Raw genomic sequence first — 19,939 nt, forward strand, 5'->3', positions numbered from 1 at the left:
CGTCGGTTTCCGGTCCGCCGGATTATGAATGACGGCCGACGCGGCTGTTTCCAAGACACTGTGCCTGTTGTTGCTCTCCCGGCCTTTCTGGCAGCCAGTGGTCCGTGGGAGAAGACTCGCAGAAGCTGCCTCGGAAACCTGGCTCGCGCGGGGTGGGTAGGCGCAGGAGGCTTGTGTCGCTGACACGCTCACGCACCCTCCCTGCCTGGCCGCGCCTCTGCGACCAGGTAAAGAGGGCGCTCAGGCCGCCGGCTCCGCAGTCCCCCTGACCCCCGCTGAGTACTCTTGGCATCCGGAGCCGACAGGGCTGACGCTGCGGGATGGGGAGGACGGGGATGGGAAGGGCAAGGGCGTGGAATTAGTGGCCCGATCTTTCTCCAGCCGCTCAGTCTTTTAGACAGTCACAGCTTCTGAGAGTGGTCGAGGGCTCCGGGCCCCTTCTCAGGTTTCCCAGGGCCAGTCCCCGTGGCTTCTTCTGCTGAGGGGGGAATGGAGCAGCTTCTTTTTGCAGGAGTTTGTGGGGTCGTTTGCCGTTTGCTGCTAAGTGTAGTTTTTAAGACCTTTTGGCACCTTTAACTTTTTTTCTCTTTGGCACTTAGTTTTTCATTCCATGCCTTCCTGGTTGGAGAAAGCAGTTGTATGTGAATACTGCTTAACAGTTGCTACAAAGGACTTGCTTTGTTTGGGGCCATTCGTTTCTGTTACACTATCAAAGCAGTGTCTCAGTTCGGTTTTAAACTTCTGCGTAGAAAGTTTGAGTTAAACTTGCATGAACATTGCTTTGGCTTCAGAAGCATTTACTAACACCCGCACTTCCCATCCCAACTCTACCTGGTTTGGGATTAGGTGGCTCGTTTTTTCCCCTTTATTCTTAAGCCCGAGGTCCCATTTCTTGTCATAAATTCTTGAATATCAAGGAAATGCCAGCATTTGATAATATATCTTGTGCTAAATTATTGATTTAATAGAGTAGTACTTTTTCTAAGTTTATCTATAGAAAAAGTATTAGAGAAAATGAAAAAGCTGGCAAGAACTAGTGATGTGGCAATTGTAAACATGGTCATTTAAATATTGTGAAAATAAATTTTGTTATAAATACAACTGAATGATTTGCTGTTTATGTAATAAATCAAACTTTAAGCTATGTGAGTTTTTTTTCCTTAACTCTGGTGGGGAGTATACATTACTAAGAGGATTGCCTTAGGGCATGCATACTCACTACGTGAAATTATGTTTGAGTTATACCTGAAGACATTATTTTACGAGGTCTAACTTTAAAAACAAGTCTGTAATGAGATCGGTGAGATTTGAGAATTATTTTTATCAGCTTTTCTATTACTATTTTTTTACACTTCTATATGTTTGCCTGCTTTAAGCGAAGCTCAGACTTGAACTTCTGTAATATTGGATCCATCAAGTTTAAAAACACCACCACCAACCTGTGTTTACTTTGTAGCTTTGGTATCACTTGTGATTTGAAATAAGAATACTGAGTATCCAGTTAGCCTTTCTAATAGCAACAATTAAGCAGACCTTGAAACTTAAAAATTCTGTAGGCCAGTCAACTAAAACACCTGTAGTATATACAATTCCTTAATATAAGTTGTTTATATCTTCAAATATTCAAAGTAGCCTACTGAATTCTGTTAGGATTAGTACTTAGAATACAAGGATTTAAACCATTTAGATCATAACAAGCATAGATATTGTTTGCTATGGGGATTCAGTAATTTTATTTCAGGCTTGCTGACACTTCTGACATGTTAGCATTTTATGCTGTGATCCCTATTAATTATGAGGTCAGGTTTAGCCGCAAGTATTATGATTCTGTGGCAGCAGATGATTTCCTGATTCACCATAGAGATGACACATTTCTCTTATGGCTAAAGTTGCAGTAAGCTTTTTCTCTCTTAAACAGTTTCTCCCCCCTTTTTGCACAGATAAGAAAACAGCTAATTTTAAATATTGAACTTTGTCCTTTAACACTTAACTATATGCATCCCCACATTACATAATAATAATGAGCACTGAAGCAGCTCAGCTTTTTTTCTTTCCTTATTTAACCTTTACTATCTAAGGTAATTAGCTGCTATCTAACTCTGTAGGGGCAAGCTTTTATATATATAAAATATAGATAGTAAGAAAATAGGGTGAGATTGCAACCAAATTGTGTTATTTTGTGAAATGTATAAAACACAATCTAAGTTCGATTATTCATAATATTGAACATTGGATGTGGTAAGGAATTTAAATGGGTTTAAATTTTAATCTTTCAGAAAAATGTAATTTCATACCTGCAAACTGTTGAACTATTTATTTTGTACAATATAAGCGGGTATTTGCTTAGGGTATCACATATTCTGCCATTTTGTGACTTCCTGTCACAGTAACAAACCAGTTTTTTTCAGTACTTGTGGGGGCGGGGAGTCTTCAATTAGTTATGAATCCCTTATCTTTCATGAGAAGTTTGGAAATATAAAGCATAATTTGTGGCTTGCCAGTCAAAATTCGTTTAATAGTGTTAATAGATAAGGAATTTTGAGATAAATTACAAATGAATAATAATAGCTAGTATTTATTTACAGGCTTACTAATGTGATAAGCATTGCTAGGTTCTCACAGCACACTATGGTAAATCTGATATTACTGTCCCCATTTTATAAATGAGGAAGCTAAGGTACAGAAAAGTTCTATATTGCTGTTAAATAACAGCACCAGGATTTGAACACAGTCAGCTCCAGAGTCTAGGCTCTTATCCATTATTTTTCTTGGTGTATAAATATTCTACTTGCTAAGTAAGTATATAAAATCTAGTTAGGTTTCTAGTTCTCCTGACTCAATATCTGTATATACAAAAACTATACTTTCTTTACAAGTTTAGATGGATTCAAGTTATACTTTTTCCAATTCCAATCACAGAGGTCACCTTGTTTCTTCATTTCAATTTATACATAGTTGGCTCATTCATCTGGAAGAATTGTGTAAAGAAGAATGAGGCTAATGTACCAAGACTTAAGTTCTCAATAGTATTGTCATTACAATGATTACTAATACTTGTTTATGTACATTCATTCATTTATTTCTTAAACTAAAATTTGAGTACTCTTAAGCATTGGAGATAAGAGGTTGGGTAGTAAGTGCTAAAAAGAAAGAAAGAAAAAAAAAAACGGATAAAAGCCTAGGAGGTAATAGGAGTGCTTTTTCAGTTCAGGTTGTCAGGGAAGGCTGCTCCTGAGTTACTATTCAGAGATCTCAGTGAAATGAAAGGGGGAGTAAGCTAGGCATAAGAACAGCAAGTACAAAAAAACTCAACTGGGAGCGTTCCTGGCTTCTTCCAAGAACAGCAGGGAGAACTAGCTGGAGAGGAGTGAGCATGAGGGAGCAGAAGTAAGGGAGCAGTTCAGAAAAGGATAGCTAGGGTCATGGTAGCCATAGGCTATAATAGGAAATTTGGATTTTATTTTAACTGTTTTGGGGAGCCATTGGATGGTTGTGAGCCGGGAGTGTGAACTGACTTAAATATGTTTAAAGGATCACCCTGACTATTGGAGAATGGAGAAAAATTGTTAACAGATGTTTGTATTAGTCTCTATAAACTTAGTTTATATGACTTAGGGTAGGTTGATAGTAGTGGAGGTGCTAAGAAGTTGGATTTAGCATATATTTCAAAGGTAGAAATAGTAGCTTTTATGAGAGAAAAAGTTGAGTGAGACTTCAGAATTAAGGGCCTGACCATGTGGGTGAATGATGTTGTCATTTTATCCATAAGGGGACTACTAAGGGAGGGAGAACAGGTTTATAAAAATGTTCAAGGGAAGATGTCAAGTAGCATTTGGGGTCTGAAGTTCAAGGGAAATGATGTGATTGAGATAATAGGAGTCATAGATTATATTTATACCTGTGGTATTGGAGATCACCTAGAATAGTACTGTTATATTGTGAGTTGTGGCCCATTAATGGGTCATGAAATCAATTTAGTGAGTACTAGCCAGCTTATTTATTTATTTATTTGTTTGTTTATATATTTTAGAGAGATGGAGTGTGCTGGAGCATGAGTACAGGGGAGGGCCAGCCCCCCCCCCCCCGACAGGGGGAGGGAGGAGGGGCAGAGGGAGAGAGAATCTCAAGCAGACACCCCACTGAATGGGGATCCCGAGGCAGGGTTCGATCTCATGGATCTCATGACCCATGAGATCATGACCTGAGCCAAAATCAAGAATCAGACCCTTAACCGACTGAGCCACCGAGGCGCCCCCTAACCAGCATTAAAAAAAAGGGGGGAGGGGGAGGAGGAACGGAAGGAAGAAAAGCACAGAATAAAAAATATCAGATATATCCCATGTAGTAGGATATTTCTTCATGATCCTTTGGTTTCAGTTTTATTCGTGATCCTTTTCGCTATAATGAATTGCATAATAAAAGTCTTACTGTGTTGCATGATGAAAAGGTTGAATACCAGTAATCAAAGGAGTGAGTGTAATTGAGAACGGGGCAAAGCACTGAGCCACAGATTGCTAAGAGGTTTGTGGAGGATCCAATAAAGGGAATCAGGAAGGAACTACCAAAAAGCTTCATTGTCAGATGATTGCTTTTAGAACAGAGGTTTTTATCAAGGATTACTGAGACAGCACAATTGCATAGAATAATGTAATTTCTGATGAGTTTCACTTTCGTGAAATTGTTGCTGCAATAAAATTGCAATATGCTTCACTTTCTGAAATTTTAAGTTTATAAAATAGTGCTATTTATATGAGAAAAATAGCTATTCCTAAATGTTTTCAGATAAGATTCCTTTATAGATTCAATTAATGCTTTTGTATTGATGGACAGTTCTCATCCATGTAATGGAATTAAAACGTACTTGTAAGGATTGTGAGGATTAGAAGTAATGTATAAAAGTTGTGTGTGTTTAGCACATAGTTGGTGGACAATAAAGTGTATGTGATATTATTAGAATTGTATTTTTTGTTCAGTCATTTAACATTTATTAAGCTCCTGTGAAATTCCAGGCACAGTGATAATTTCTTATTTGATAAACAATATTTTGTTGCATGGTACACTTTTTGGTCTTTATCTATTAGGTAATAGATAACTTAGCTATTTATCCATTATGTAATATTTAGTAGCCCTAGATCCAGACTTGAATTTTGAGCACAAAACTGTCAAAATTTTTTCAGCTTCTGAACAAGTATGCTTATTTTTTTCCTTTTTTAAGATTTATTTATTTTAGAACGAGTGAGAGAGTGCATGCATGTGAGTGGGAGAGGGGCAGAGAGAGATGGAGAGAAACTCAAGCAGATTCCTCACTGAGCTCGGAGCAGACACAAAGCTGGATTTCACAACCCTCAGATCGTGACCTGAACCGAAACCAAGTCAGTCGCTTAACCGAGGCCACCCAGGTGCCCCCAAGGATGCTTATTTTCAGTACATTTATTATGTTTTTTCTTTGTCTGTCTTTACATATCCATATGCATGAAGTGAAATACTAAAATGGTTTTAGATTTTAAAAACCCTGTGAAACTCATTTACCCTTTCATATGTGAAATATTTCAATTTATCAACACCAAGATATATTAATTAGAATGAGAATACAACAATAAAAGGTGTAAATGCCTAAAATGTTAAACCCATGACTACTTCAGTTGTGTTTAAAAATGTGTTTGAAGGGGCACCTGGGTGGCTTAGTTGGTTAAGCACCCAATTTTTTATCTCAGCTCAGATCTTGATCTCAGGCTCATGAGTTCAAGCCCAGTGTGGAACCTACTTTAAAAAATATGTATATCTTTGAAGATTCACAAGTAATGAAACCAGGTTTAAATATTTTCTTTTTATCTCTATATTCCCTCTGCAACATTTCCAAACAAACTGGCATGTCCAGGGAAGAGATGTATATTCCATCAGCTCTGTTCAGCTCCTATGTCTGTGGTTTTATCTGCTGCTTTCTCACTCTGTCTCAGGAGTAGTGGCAGTGTGGCACCTGTCACAGCTGAGCAGATGACACTACTGTGCATGGCAGGAATGTAATATGGAGTAACAGGAGCTGCCCCAGAAACCCTGGAGACCCAGAAGATGATTCTCCAGTACCTATCTTTGTAAAGCACATGACATAAAAATAATAATGTAAGGAACCTCTAGGTAGAAATGGAGAAGAAAAAAAAGAGAAGAGGGTTTTCTTTTGCCTATGATGTCTGCAGACTTAAAGCAAAAACTATGTTCTACTCTCTTGAAAAATTAAACACATGTACAAACCAAAAACATACAATAAATTTGTACAGGTTTGCTAATACTTAATATTTATTTTAGAAATTACATTAGTATTTAATGGGAAGAAATTGCCCAGGGAGAGTCATTTTTTTAACTCCACGATTATTAAGTAACATTTTTAATCTTCCAGGAAAAAACAAAACAAAACAAAAAAACACCAACATCTATATTGGAAAAATAAATTATGTTAAGAATCAACAGTACTTTGCATTTTCTCTCCGGCATCTCATTAATTTTTAGATATCTCCATGGGCAGGTTATTGCTCTTCTATTTTGTTGACATTTAGCATTTATTAAGTGCTCACAGTGACAAAAGTTTGTAGAATATGTAAAAGCCTATTGTCAAGGTTCTTATTTTTATATGCCTTGGAAAGTGGCAAATATACATGTACTCTAATTTCTGCGTACCCTAAATCACAAGCTGTAAAATAGCATGACATTGTTTTAGTTTTGTTTTTTTTGAGAGAGTTAGCAGGACTAGTCTCATAGTTACTATTTCCTAGACTGCTGGGCAAATGAGGAAATCTATCACGTTTTCTTTCAAATCTGCTTCTTGAAGCACATAGGGATCTTCTGTATCATATCCCACTATCAGCAGAGGGAGTTAAGAAGATCAGTAAATTATTAGCAATAGATTTACAGGAGGAAACTCTTCAAGGAAATTATTAATTTCCTAGAAAATGTGGTTTCTTTTGCCTGTGAGCTTTAATAAGCACCCTTTAATATTTTGTTTTAAAGTAAATCACGGGTGCAAAAAAAATTAAAAAAAAAAAAGATAAGCTAGGGAGAAAATGGTTTCCATGGGTTAAAAAGTTGTTGCTTCTAAATCACATGAAATAATTTTCCTCTAGATAATCTTTTAAAGAAGTAACAAACCATGGTGCAGATCTGTTATGTTTTTAATAAAAGAAATATAAAACAGTAGTGATTACTTGCATTATCAAGAGGTTCATACTTTACTAACTATATCCTTTTGTTATACTGAATTATAAGCTCTATAACAAAGAAGCTGAGGACCAAGACACTTAAAGATATTTGACTACTTTGCTTTTGATCCCCCCCCAAAAAACCTAAGGAATTTAGAATATAAAGGAAATTTAGTATGTTGATGGTTTCCTAAATTTCAGAGTACACTAATATTCCAAATACACTTAAAGAGTTGCAGGTGTACTTTTTAAAGTCTTTTAAAATAATTTTTCCTCTACTGTACAGTCTTCCTAGTACAGGTTTCCATGGTGAATGCTTTTAAAGAGTGCCATCTAGTGTTAACTTTGGAATTGTGATTTATGGATTAGAACCTGGGGAATTTTAGACCCAGGAAATGTAGAAATCAGTTATCATAGTTGACAAAATTATTAAGGAATATGACTTGAAAACACCCATCAGTAATTTGACCTCAAGATTGTGTATGTCTGCATCTTTAAAATAACCAGCATGTGTATTCATGCATTCATTCAACAAATAATTCTTAATTATGTGTGTGTGTGTGTGTATGTATCAGGCCATGTTTTAGGCAAGGCAGTAAATAAAACAAAATTCTATTCTCATAGAACATTATTTGTGTGTTACCAGTTTGAAGTGTGAAGAAAAACATAGAATAGTGTTTTCAGGGTGGGTAGAGGTGGAGTTTTCAATTTAAATACAGTAGCCAAGGATCATCTCAGCAAGAAGTTGATATTTAAATAAATACCTGAAAGAGGTGAGGGGCTGTTCCAGGCACTGGAAACAAGTGCAAAAGCCCTGAGGTGGGAATGTACCTAGTATTGTAAAGGAATAACAAACCGCTTTGGCTGGAGCAGTGAGTGGTGAGACCAAGGGGATCTTTAGGCCCTTGTAGGAGCTTTGCCTTTTCTCTGAATAGGATGGGAAGATATTTGTTTGAGTAGAGGAGTGACATGATCTTCTTACTCCGTTTTTGACAGGATCACTTTGGATACTATGTTGAGAAGAGACTAGAGTGGGAGGTAGGATGGAAAACAAGATAATTGCTGTAATTCAGAGATAGGTGATGGCGGCTTGGATCACAGTGGGAGCAATGAAGATGGTGTGAAATAAACATTTTAGATATATATTGAAGAGCCAAATAAGTTTTTAATGGATTGGTTATGGAGGTGTGAAAGAAAAGAGTAATTAAGAATGACTCAAGATTTTTGCCCTGAGCAGCTAGAAGGATGAGTCTCCGTTAACTGAAATGGGGAGGATACACGAGGAGCAGGTTTGAGGTGTGGGGGTGAATGGACATGTTAACTTTGAGATATCTTGGTTATCAACATCTAAGTTATGGGGAACTTCAAATATTTTTCTGTTGTGATTTAGCATGCAATAGCTCATCATATCAAAATCCATTTACTTTAGGAGAGTCTGTTTCCCACGAGGGAATGAATATATCCCGCCCCCACCCCCCATGACTGTGTTGTAGAGTAAAAAGAGAAGTAGTAGTGTAGGAGGACAAACATTGCCAAAGCTTCTCCAGACAACTCCTAGTATTCTTGGTTATTTGCTTCTCATTTTATTCATCTCCTCTTCTTACCTGTAGTGAGACCCCAATGTACTTGATTTGGGAGGGTTCTATTGCTAAGCACCTGAGGTATGCTTATTTTAAAGGAGCTCGGTGAATATCCCCCCAAGACTAATTAATTGCACCAGGTGGAAATCTTTCTTTTGGAAGCCATTTATTCAGTCCAGGAACAAATTCTCATGGAATCGTATCTATCACAAATCCTTGCTGATTTCTAGAAAAAGTTTTTAAATAATCGTCTTTTATTTTAGCTTCTAAATTACTATATTCTAAGGCCTGTAACCACTTCAATTTTGTGCTGCAGGTGACCCAATGAAAGAAGAAAATGAAAGGCATTAAGAAAAGTCTTACAGAAGAATACCTATACTTGGACTTTTCTCACCAAATAGAAGGATGCATCTTTCCTCTTCATACATCTGTAACTTTGTTTTTGTTGTCATACTGTGACTGCAAAATCTTTAAAGTTTGCTTAGTCCTCACTCGAGCAAGTACAGATATTTCATTAAAAAATGTAGTGCTCCAGGATGTTGAACTACAAATTATTTCAAGACAAGAGCTTCCACCAATAGTCCAGAATTGTTGTTTACCTGCAGTAGTGGAAAAACCAGACAATTTCTGTAGAGCAGGACTTGCTGTGGTACTGAGACACATAATCCAGAAATCATACGAAGCTGACCCTTCCAAGAAGGAAATTTTGGAACTTTTGGGTTTTAAGAAGACTTGCTTGAAAGCCTGTGCTGAAGTAAGTATGATGGCTCTTCTGTTACTTAAAAGCCATAAAGTGATAACACATTCACTTGAACATTTATTTTAACTTTCTGTGGGAGATGAATTAAATCCTGCTTGCTTAAGAAATCTCTAGTCAACAATGAAATAAAGTAGCCCCTCATGTATGCCAATACTTGAGGTGCAGCATTGAAAAATAAGAATTCAAGATTTATTTTGTGAGGTTTGGGGACATTATTTTTAGAGAATGACTTCTTTTTTTATCTTTTGTTTTAATTGAGAACTTTTAAAGGAAATTTTACACATGAATAGGAGCTTAAGTAGCAGTGCTTTGAAAGCCTGACTTTTTTAGGGATGCATGTCCTTCAAAGGCTTTGGGAAAGAAGGATTTATTCAGTAAGAGGATGCAGGAGGATGGCATGTATTCCAGGTATAGGATTGCTAACCTGTTTAGTGTTATCATTTTTAAAGCACTGTAATATGTCCCTTGATATAGCGTAAAAACCTAGTCCAGGGATGGCTCAGCTTCAGTTGTCAAAACCAGTCTTATTTCCCAATAGAAAGTTTTCTTCAAGCTATGTGGAAAGTAAAGACTCCCTTCATTTCTTCTGTTATTTTGTTTTGCAGGTTAGTCAGTGGACCAGGCTATGCGAGCTCACCATCCCTTTAGCTATTGAGAATTTTCTCAAAGAAGCTTCTGACCAGCACCCAGCTATCCCCGCGGAAATACTACAGTTAGAGAAAAAGCTTAGGGAGCCTGTTAGAGTGCATAATGATGACAAACTCCGTCGGCAGAAGCTGAAGCAACAGAAGGCTGCTGGGGTTGGGCCTTCCCTTGCTAAGGAAAAACCAAAGAGCAAGATGCATAGACAAGAAATGTCTGAAGAGTTGGACTCTTCATCCGAGAGCCTGGAACTGAAGGTGGCATTCTCAAAGCTCACAGTCTGTGAAGAACCAGCTACCACCAACAGGGAGCCTTCTCATATCAGAAAAGCAAAAGCCTCTGACCTTCCGCCTCTGGAGCATGTGTTTGCAGAGGGCTTGTACTTCACTTTGGCAGATATCGTGCTCTTGCCCTGTATCCATCATTTTTTGGTAAGGTTTATTAGGAATGGATACATTACTAGAAGTTTCAGTCTATGAAATTGCTTAGGTTTGCATCCCTATTCCACTTCTTACTGTCATCATATTCCTAGGCGAGTAATTAATACCCATCTCCATTTTCTTTAAATTTTTTATTGTTATGTTAATCACCATACATTACATCATTAGGTTTTGATGTAGTGTTCCATGATTCATTGTTTGTGCATAACACCCAGTACTCCACGCAGGACGTGCCCTCTTTAATACCCCTCACCAGGCTAACCCATCCCCCCACCCCCTCCCCTCTAGAACCCTCAGTTTGTTTTTCAGAGTCCATTGTCTCTCATGGTTCGTCTCCCCCTCCGATTTCCCCCCCTTCATTCTTCCCCTCCTGCTATCTTCTTTTTTTTTTTCTAGCATATATTGCACTATTTGTTTCAGAGGTACAGATCTGTGATTCAACAGTCTTGCACAATTCACAGCGCTCACCATAGCACATACCCTCCCCAATGTCTATCACCCAGCCACCCCATCCCTCCCACCCCACCCCCACTCCAGCAACCCTCAGTTTGTTTCCTGAGATTAAGAATTCCTCATATCAGTGAGGTCATATGATACATGTCTTTCTCTGGCTTATTTCACTCAGCATAACACCCTCCAGTTCCATCCACATTGTTGCAAATGGCAAGATCTCATTCCTTTTGATGGCTGCATAATATTCCATTGTGTATATATACCACATCTTCTTTATCCATTCATCTGTCGATGGACATCTTGGCTCTTTCCACATTTTGGCTATTGTGGACATTGCTGCTATAAACATCAGGGTGCACATACCCTTTCGGATCCCTACATTTGTATCTTTGGGGTAAATACCCAGTAGTGCAATTGCTGGATCGTATGGTAGCTTTATTTTCAACTTTTTGAGGAACCTCCATACTGTCTTCCAGAGTGGTTGCACCAGCTTGCATTCCCACCAACAGGGTAGGAGGTTCCCCTTTCTCCGCATCCCCGCCAACATCTGTCGTTTCCTGACTTGTTAATTTTAGCCATTCTGACGGGTGTGAGGTGGTATCTCATTGAGGTTTTAGATTTGGATTTCCCTGATGGCGAGCGATGTTGAGCATTTTTTCATGTGTCGGCCATTTGGATGTCTTCTTTGGAAAAATGTTTGTTCATGTCTTCTGCCCATTTCTTGATTGGATTATTTGTTCTTTGGGTGTTGAGTTTGATAAGTTCTTAATGATATGTCATTTGCAAATATCTTCTCCCATTCTGTCACTTGTCTTTTGGTTTTGTTGACTATTTCTTTTGCTGTGCAAAAGCTTTTTATCTTGATGAAATCCCAGTAGTTCATTTTTGCCCTTGCTTCCCTTGCCTTTGGTGATGTTTCTAGGAAGAAGTTGCTGCGGCTGAGGTCGAAGAGGTTGCTGCCTGTGTTCTCCTTTAGGATTTTGATGGACTCCTGTCTCACATTTAGGTCTTTCAACCATTTTGAGTCCATTTTTGTGTGTGGTGTAAGGAAATGGTCCAGTTTCATTCTTCTGCATGTGGCTGTCCAATTTTCCCAACACCATTTGTTGAAGAGACTGTCTTTTTTCCATTGGACATTCTTTCCTGCTTTGTCAAAGATGAGTTGACCATAGAGTTGAGGGTCCATTTCTGGGCTCTCTATTCTTTTCCATTGATCTATGTGTCTGTTTTTGTGCCAGTACCATACTGTCTTGATGATGACAGCTTTGTAATAGAGCTGGAAGTCCGGAATTGTGATGCCGCCAGCTTTGCTTTTCTTTTTCAACATTCCTCTGGCTATTCAGGGTCTTTTCTGGTTCCATACAAATTTTAGGATTATTTGTTTCATTTCTTTGAAAAAAGTGGATGGTATTTTGATGGGGATTGCATTGAATGTGTAGATTGCTCTAGGTAGCATTGACATCTTCACAATATTTGTTCTTCCAATCCATAAGCATGGAACGTTTTTCCATTTCTTTGTGTCTTCCTCAATTTCTTTCATGAGTATTTTATAGTTTTCTGAGTATAGATCCTTTGCCTCTTTGGTTAGATTTATTCCTAGGTATCTTATGGTTTGGGGTGCAATTGTAAATGGGATCGACTCCTTAATTTCTCTCTCTTCTGTCTTGCTGTTGGTGTATGAGGAACGCCACTGATTTCTGTGCATTGATTTTATATCCTGCCACTTTACTAAATTCCTATATGAGTTCTAGCAGTTTTGGGGTGGAGTCTTTTGGGTTTTCCACATAAAGTATCATCATCTGCAAAGAGTGAGAGTTTGACTTCTTTGCCGATTTGGATGCCTTTGATTTCTTTTTGTTGTCTGATTGCTATGGCTAGGACTTCTAATACTATGTTGAATAGCAGTGGTGATAGTGGACATTCCTGCCACGTTCCTGACTTTAGGCGGAAAGCTCTCAGTTTTTCCCCACTGAGAGTGATATTCGCTGATGGTTTTTCATAGATGGCTTTTATGATATTGAGGTATGTACCCTCTATCCCTAAACTCTGAAGAGTTTTGATCAAGAAAGGATGCTGTACTTTGTCAAGTGCTCTTTCTGCATCTATGGAGAGGATCATATGATTCTTGTTCTTGCTTTTGTTAATGTATTGTTCACGTTGATTCATTTGCGGATGTTGAACCAACCTTGCAGCCCAGGGATAAATCCCACTTGGTTGTGGTCCTATCTCCATTTTCTTATCTGTAAAAGAGAGATCATAGTACCTATCTCATACGATCAGTGTGAAGAAGAAATGACAATCTGTGTGAAGTGTGTGGCATGTAGTAAGCTCTCAATAAATCTCAGTCATTATTACAACTTTTAATTTTGAGTCACTAAAATTTTGGCAATTGTTATTATTAATTTCAAATTGCTCTTGCAATTACCTTCAAATATTAGAGGTTCCAGTATTTAACACTAAAAAAGTCTTGCCAACTATATTTTATAATTAAGTAGTTGCTTAAAATACTAATTATATTATGTTAGGCATTATTAAATCGGAAATATTTTATCATTGTGTCTGTGTATCTCTGTCCCTTATAAGATTACATTCAGTTGCTGGCTATGCTATTCAGTGTCGCGGGAGAATATAAATGGAAAGTTTTCTTCCTTGGTATGCGTGTGTGTGTGTATTCTTTTTCCTCTCTGTGGAGGAAAAAAGAACAAGGTAAAAATAATATTATCCTGAACATGGAAAGTTGTAGCTCTCTGCAGCTTTCCAATTGGTTTTCAAGAGCTGCATTGTTCTTGCTTTGAAGCATTTCACCCTTTCTCCTAAAAAGGAATCAGATACAGATTTCATTCTCATATATCACCAACACTTCAGGTATCTCTACAGACAAATGAGAAATGATTTCTAATGAAAATCTATTTGGAGGCCAGTGCTTATAAGTTAGGTGGTATTAATTAATTGGCATTTTCTTAACATTTCTAAAATAACTTCGGAATTAAAGGACGTGAAAAAGAGATTTGGGAATTGTTTAGATGTTGATTAGTATTTTATTTTATTTTATTTTATTTATTTATTTTTTTTTTTAGATTTTTATTTATTTATCGAGAGAGAGAGAGAGAATGGTAGAGAGAGAGCATGAGAGGGAAGACGGTCAGAGGGAGAAGCAGACTCCCTGCTGAGCAGGGAGCCCGATGCAGGACTCGATCGCGGGACTCCAGGATCATGACCTGAGCCGAAGGCAGTCGCTTAACCAACTGAGCCACCCAGGCGCCCTGATTAGTATTTTAAATGTCATATGTATTCAGAGTATCCACGGAGCTGGGTGGGGAGAAAACATCAACTTTTTTTTTTTCTAGTCAAATGATTTCTAAATTCTCTTACCCCTGACCTTCCCCTTTATTACCAACTTCAGTCATTAGAGCAGTTATTTGATACATATTATGAAATACTGTTGGTGTTCGTGGCTTCTTGGTCTTCTTGGATAACTGTGTTTGTTTTTAATTTTGTAAGAATTGAATCAAAGCGGCACATCCACTAATTGATTCATTTGAGAAACTTACTGAAAGCCTACTGTGTATATAGCAGTTACTGTTGTAGGCACTGGAAATAGAGTGATGAACAAAACAGATAAAGTCCCAACCCTCACGGAGTTAATACTCTAGTAGGGGAAGATAGAAATGAACAAGTAAACAAATAAATAATATATATTTAAATAGTAGCAAGTGGTACAAAGAAAGTAAAACTGATAGAGAAGATGAGTATCTGCTTTCAAATGCAACAAAACGAATATAAAATTGGATTTACCTGTATGAAGTTGATTCTCGATAATTATCCAAACATACATTTTCAGCTAGTTTGCCTTTGATTTTAGCTTAATTTAAATACTATTTACCTAATTAGGATCAATTGAGGCTGAAGTATTTTTAATTGAGAGGGATTTTTTTCCCCCTCTTCAATCAGGTAGGACATCTACTAACTGCTACTACATAAATTTACATAATACTACTGAAGAGCTTTGTGCTCAGTTTAAAATAGGGGAAAACATGTATACTCAGCCTTTATTATTACACATATTCTATGATTAAATTTTTCTCTTCTGACATTTATATGTAAACTAATTCTCACAATATTTTCGTTTGCATTTTTCTTGAATCTGGACATTTTCTTTCAGGAATTAATCTTTCTTTGCCAAAGAAAGATACTGTTGATATTGTTTGTTATGTTTATTTTGCTCCTTTAAGTCATCTTGGGTTATGAAGCAGTTGTTTGAGTTCAGGTAGTGGATATGATGCAGAGCATTTGTGCTTGCATTAATACACATTGAGGTGACGGAGGGTGGGTCCAAATGGTCAGACTCAGGATCAAGTTCATGATCAGAAATGAGAGTCAAGTTACTAGGTTTGGATCAGAAACAGAGCTGAACCTAAAGCAAGGATATTTGGCCATAGGAATAAGGCCAACAATATGAAAGAGCAGTCAGTTTTGCTAAGTCAAGGTTTGGAATACTAGAGGTCAAACTTAGAAGAGCTAGGGAAAAAACACAGTTCTGCTAAGCAGAAAAAAACCAAAGAGGCAAAACAGTAGAACGGCCAAGGTGCTGTGTCTGAACTTGCGCCATGCTTTTCTTCCTTTTCAGTGGATATTAATTTGCAAAGTTAACCCAATAGCCCAGCACTTCGTTATGGAAGGTGCCTGACAAAACCCTCTCTTCTGGAAATTTTAGGAATAAACTTTAAAAAGAATAGATTAAAATGCACACCTCTTATGATTTCCGTTTTTTAAATCATTTGCTAGCATCTTCTAGTAGTTATAGCAAGCATATGGGAGAAATAGCAATGAATAGCTATACTCTGGCAAAATCCTGATGTTCTCTGATACCAGGAAATTGTATAGTTATTTTTTTTAATTTTTTTATTGTTATGTTTGTATAGTTATTTTTAAGTTACTACTAGTTATTTTTAAGTTACTATTAGTATACTTTGATAGGACTATTTAAAAGATTATTCTACTCCCATAAGACAAAATTTGCCATTTTATAAAATATTTTTGTTATTTGAATACTTAGGATTTAACTTTTTACATGTTAACTTCCAATGCTCTGAGTTGAGTTTTTAAAAAGTATGACACATTTATTGCTTGAGTAAAATTATTGTAGAAATTGATTTTTAAGCAAAAGTACCTATGTTAAATGTCTCTTTCACTTGTCCCTATTGTCATAAAATTAGGAATAAAATGGGAATCTGACTACTGGCTGGCATATTGCAAAAACTATGGATGCCACATATTTAGTGGTTAATTTGTATATTCCATATCTCCTCCTCTGCATTAGGTCCTCAAGAGTTTTCAGTTTTAACCCACCAGTTCTAATCTATAAGTAAAAAATGCAGAATTGGGATTATACTTCCAATTAGATAGTTGACTGCTTACACTGCCCCCCTAAACATTTGTTAGTTATGACATATTTTCAAAAGAGTAAACATGACTAAGGAAGTGACATAAAGTAAGTACAAAACATTTTATATGATAAATGATTGGAAGGTGATGCAGAGGAGGAGATATGTTGGATAAATGTAACATCTTGCTTCTCTCCAGGCAAGTTTTGCTGGCCCTTATTACAATTAACTACAAAACCATTAGGGTTTCATTTTATGCTCTTGGTAGCAGCAGTTTTTTATCATTATTTAAGAATAATCTTATTTTCTTGTCTTTAAGAAACCGTGATATTTATAATGGTTTTGATCTTATCAGGCAGGTAACTTTTTTAAAAATCATTTCTTAGGAACAAATATAATTTTCATCTCATACATTTTTCTTAGCCATTTCCTTAAATATATCTTCTTGAGTGTAATGAATGTGGTTCAGTACCTCCTGAGCTTTCTGGATATTAGCAGAGCAGCCTGGCATGTTGATTAAATGGGATGACCTGCCATACAGTGTAAAACTCCTCGATTTCTCTTAAACGTGAATTATTGTTACTTAATCAGAACTTATTTTCCAATGGAAGGAAAGATGCCATATGCATTTAACAAGAATAAATCACTACCAAGGAGAGGAAAGGAAAGGTGAAGAAATTAGAACATTTCTTATTTGATTAATTTATCACAACTTAAACTCAGTTCCCTTAGCACATAAGCTATTTTCAGGCAATTAAGAATTTTGGCAAGGGGGAACCTGGGTGGCTCAGTCCATTAAGTGTGGAGACTGCTTAAGACTCTCTCTCTGTCTCAGAAAAAAGAAAAAAAAAAAAGAATTTTGGTGAGAATTATAAACTGTTTGGTTCCCAGAGTACCATTTAGACAGTATATTTCAAACTCTTTTACTTTAACTCACAGTAAATAATGCATTTTACAGGTGATTGAGCATACTTATACAAATATATATCTTGTATACATTAAATATACTTGCAACCCACCTTACTACATGCTGTGTACTCTGATATTTTCCATTTTATGCCATTTTAAAAACTATGTTGATTTCACAACTTTTCCACAGGTCATAAACAGCTGTTTGAAAAACATTAATTGAGGAGATTCTTCTTTGAAGCTTTTAATAAATAGTTTCTTGATCATTTGTTCACTCACCAGAATATTATTTGCAAGGCAGTGTTTTAAGTGCTTGCTGTATACAAAGAGTTAGACATAAACCTTGCTTTTACAAGCAATTACTAGTGCTTATTTAAAGTCCAGTTAAAATAGACTGAAATACACATGCATGTGAATTTTTCATAATTTTCTGTCCTTTCTGGCTTCTGCTTTGGTACTGATTATTGCTAGATATATTTGTCAAGATTTTCTTGATTTGACCTTTTTATTTATCTATTTGTTCATAATCACCAGTCATAATCTGTTGGTGACATTATTACTGTTTCTATGGAAACAACATTCAGGGCCTCAAAAAGAAGCAAGAGCATTCTAATTTTTAAAGAAATTGAAGTTTGGTGGTGATAGTACGGAGAAGGCATCTGGCCAAGAGAAAACAAGAAGATAATTTAAATCAGGAGTAATGGTTTCACATTTTCTAATTTGAATAAAAGCCTTACTTTAACTGCTGTTATAAAAAATTCTAACTGATGCTAGTTATCTTTTCACTTCTAAATATCTATAATTGTATCTTTTATCTTTTTACTATTTTACTTCAGTGAAATCTCCCCCTACCCCATCAAATCTTTTTTAAAAATATGGTTCTGAGGGTGTTTCTTACATTACTTTTAGGTTATACTGATTTGATTCTGTTTTACAGTTCATACATTCAGGGGAAGAAGGCTTCACTAAAGAAAAAAAGGAACTTTAGATCATTCTTAAGAGTACAGCGTCTCCATTTCTCTCATTCCCTCACTTCCTCAGTGAGTGTATAACTTCCATTGAGATTCCTCAAAATATACCAGTGACTGTAGACTTAATGGAGATATCAAATTCTAATCATTTAAAAAATACCACATACACTTCAACTTATTTTAATTCTCTCCCCATTAACCACTTAAATTCATGTTCATAAATAAGTACGTATTAAGTATTTTAGGTTTTTGATTAAGCAGTGTCCATTTACTCTCTATGTTCAGTGTGTTGAGAACTTATAAAATATAATGAGGGTTGGGGACAGAGGAATGTGTTCTTGCCCATGAATTATAGATGAAGGGGTTTCTAGATTTGAAGGAAGTTGACTAAGGAAGAGTTTTTAGAGAGGCATACAAATATGCTACCAATGAAAGATGATAGAAACTGGAATATACGATATAAAATTTCCCCAAATGATTTTCAATTGTAGCATTTATAGACATTCCAAATGTTGCCATGTTATTTCTATTGATTATCTTAGAATAATTTTTTGTCCTTTTTCTGCTAAGTATTGGTCTTTTCCATTATATATATTTTTTGACTTATAGGATAGTCAGTATGTGCATACATTCTTAGTTTGTGTGTATATAATATTTATTATTATCCTTCAAGTAATTCACAAATACCTTTTGGGCCTCTTATTATTGCTAAGACATTTGTCCTTTGTCAGTCCTATTTAAATAGTATGTTTTGATTTTAAAAATATCTTTAAAAAATAGACAATTGTTTAGAGTAATTCCAGGTTTATAGTAAAATTGAGCAGAAAGTACAGAAAGTTCCCAGATACCCTCTGTCCCTGCACACACAGTCTCCTCTACCATCAACATCCTGCACCAGACTGGTGCATTTATTACAACTGATGAACCTACATTAACAAATTACTACAACCCAAACCATATTTTATGTTAGGGTTAACCCTTTGGGTTGTACATTTTGAGTTTTGACAAATGTATGATATGCATCCATCATTATTGTATCATACAGAATAGTTTTACTTCCCTAAAAATCCGTGCTCCACCTATTCATTCCTCTGTCCTAACCCCTGACAACCATTGATCCTTTTCTTGTCTTCATAGTTTTACCTTTTCCCGAATGTCATATATTTGGAATTACACAGTATATAGCCCCTCAGATTGGCTTCTTTCACTTAGTATGCTCTTAATGTTCCTCTGTGTCTTTTCATGGCTTGATGAGTTCATTTCTTTTTAGTGCTGGATAATATTTTATTGTTTGGATGCTATTTGTCCATTCACCTATTGAAGAACATCTTGGTTGCTTCCAAGTTTGGACAATTATGAATAAAAGTGCTATAAACATCCATGTGCAGGTTTTTACATGGACATAAGTTTTCAACTCATTTGGAGTGCAATTGCCGGATCATACTGTGAGAATTGTTTAGCTTTGTAAGTAATCGCCAAACTGTCTTTCAAAGTGGGTATCCCATTCTGCATTCCCACCAGCAATGAATGGGAGTTCCTGTTGCTCCACATCCTTACCAGCTTTTGCTGTTGTCAGGGTTTTGCCTTTTCACCCTTCTAATAGGTGTGTA

At 36.5% G+C, this 19,939-nt stretch overlaps 1 protein-coding gene across 2 annotated transcripts in view; it reads left to right on the plus strand.

Annotated features, from left to right (window-relative positions):
* The window catches only part of GSTCD (glutathione S-transferase C-terminal domain containing), a 131,972-nt gene continuing 112,033 nt past the window's right edge, over positions 1–19,939 (plus strand). Inside the window, exons 1-3 of one of the 2 annotated variants that reach the window (XM_027599626.2) lie at positions 1–152; positions 9,087–9,524; positions 10,136–10,603. In XM_027599626.2, coding sequence (XP_027455427.1) covers positions 9,108–9,524; positions 10,136–10,603 — 885 coding nt within the window. In that variant the 5' untranslated portion in view covers positions 1–152; positions 9,087–9,107. Of the gene's footprint in view, positions 228–9,086; positions 9,525–10,135; positions 10,604–19,939 lie in introns of both variants that reach the window. The other variant, XM_027599625.2, reaches the window with a different exon arrangement.

This window comes from Zalophus californianus, chromosome 2 (genome assembly GCF_009762305.2).
Source record: "Zalophus californianus isolate mZalCal1 chromosome 2, mZalCal1.pri.v2, whole genome shotgun sequence".
Classification (NCBI taxonomy): Eukaryota; Metazoa; Chordata; class Mammalia; order Carnivora; family Otariidae; genus Zalophus; species Zalophus californianus.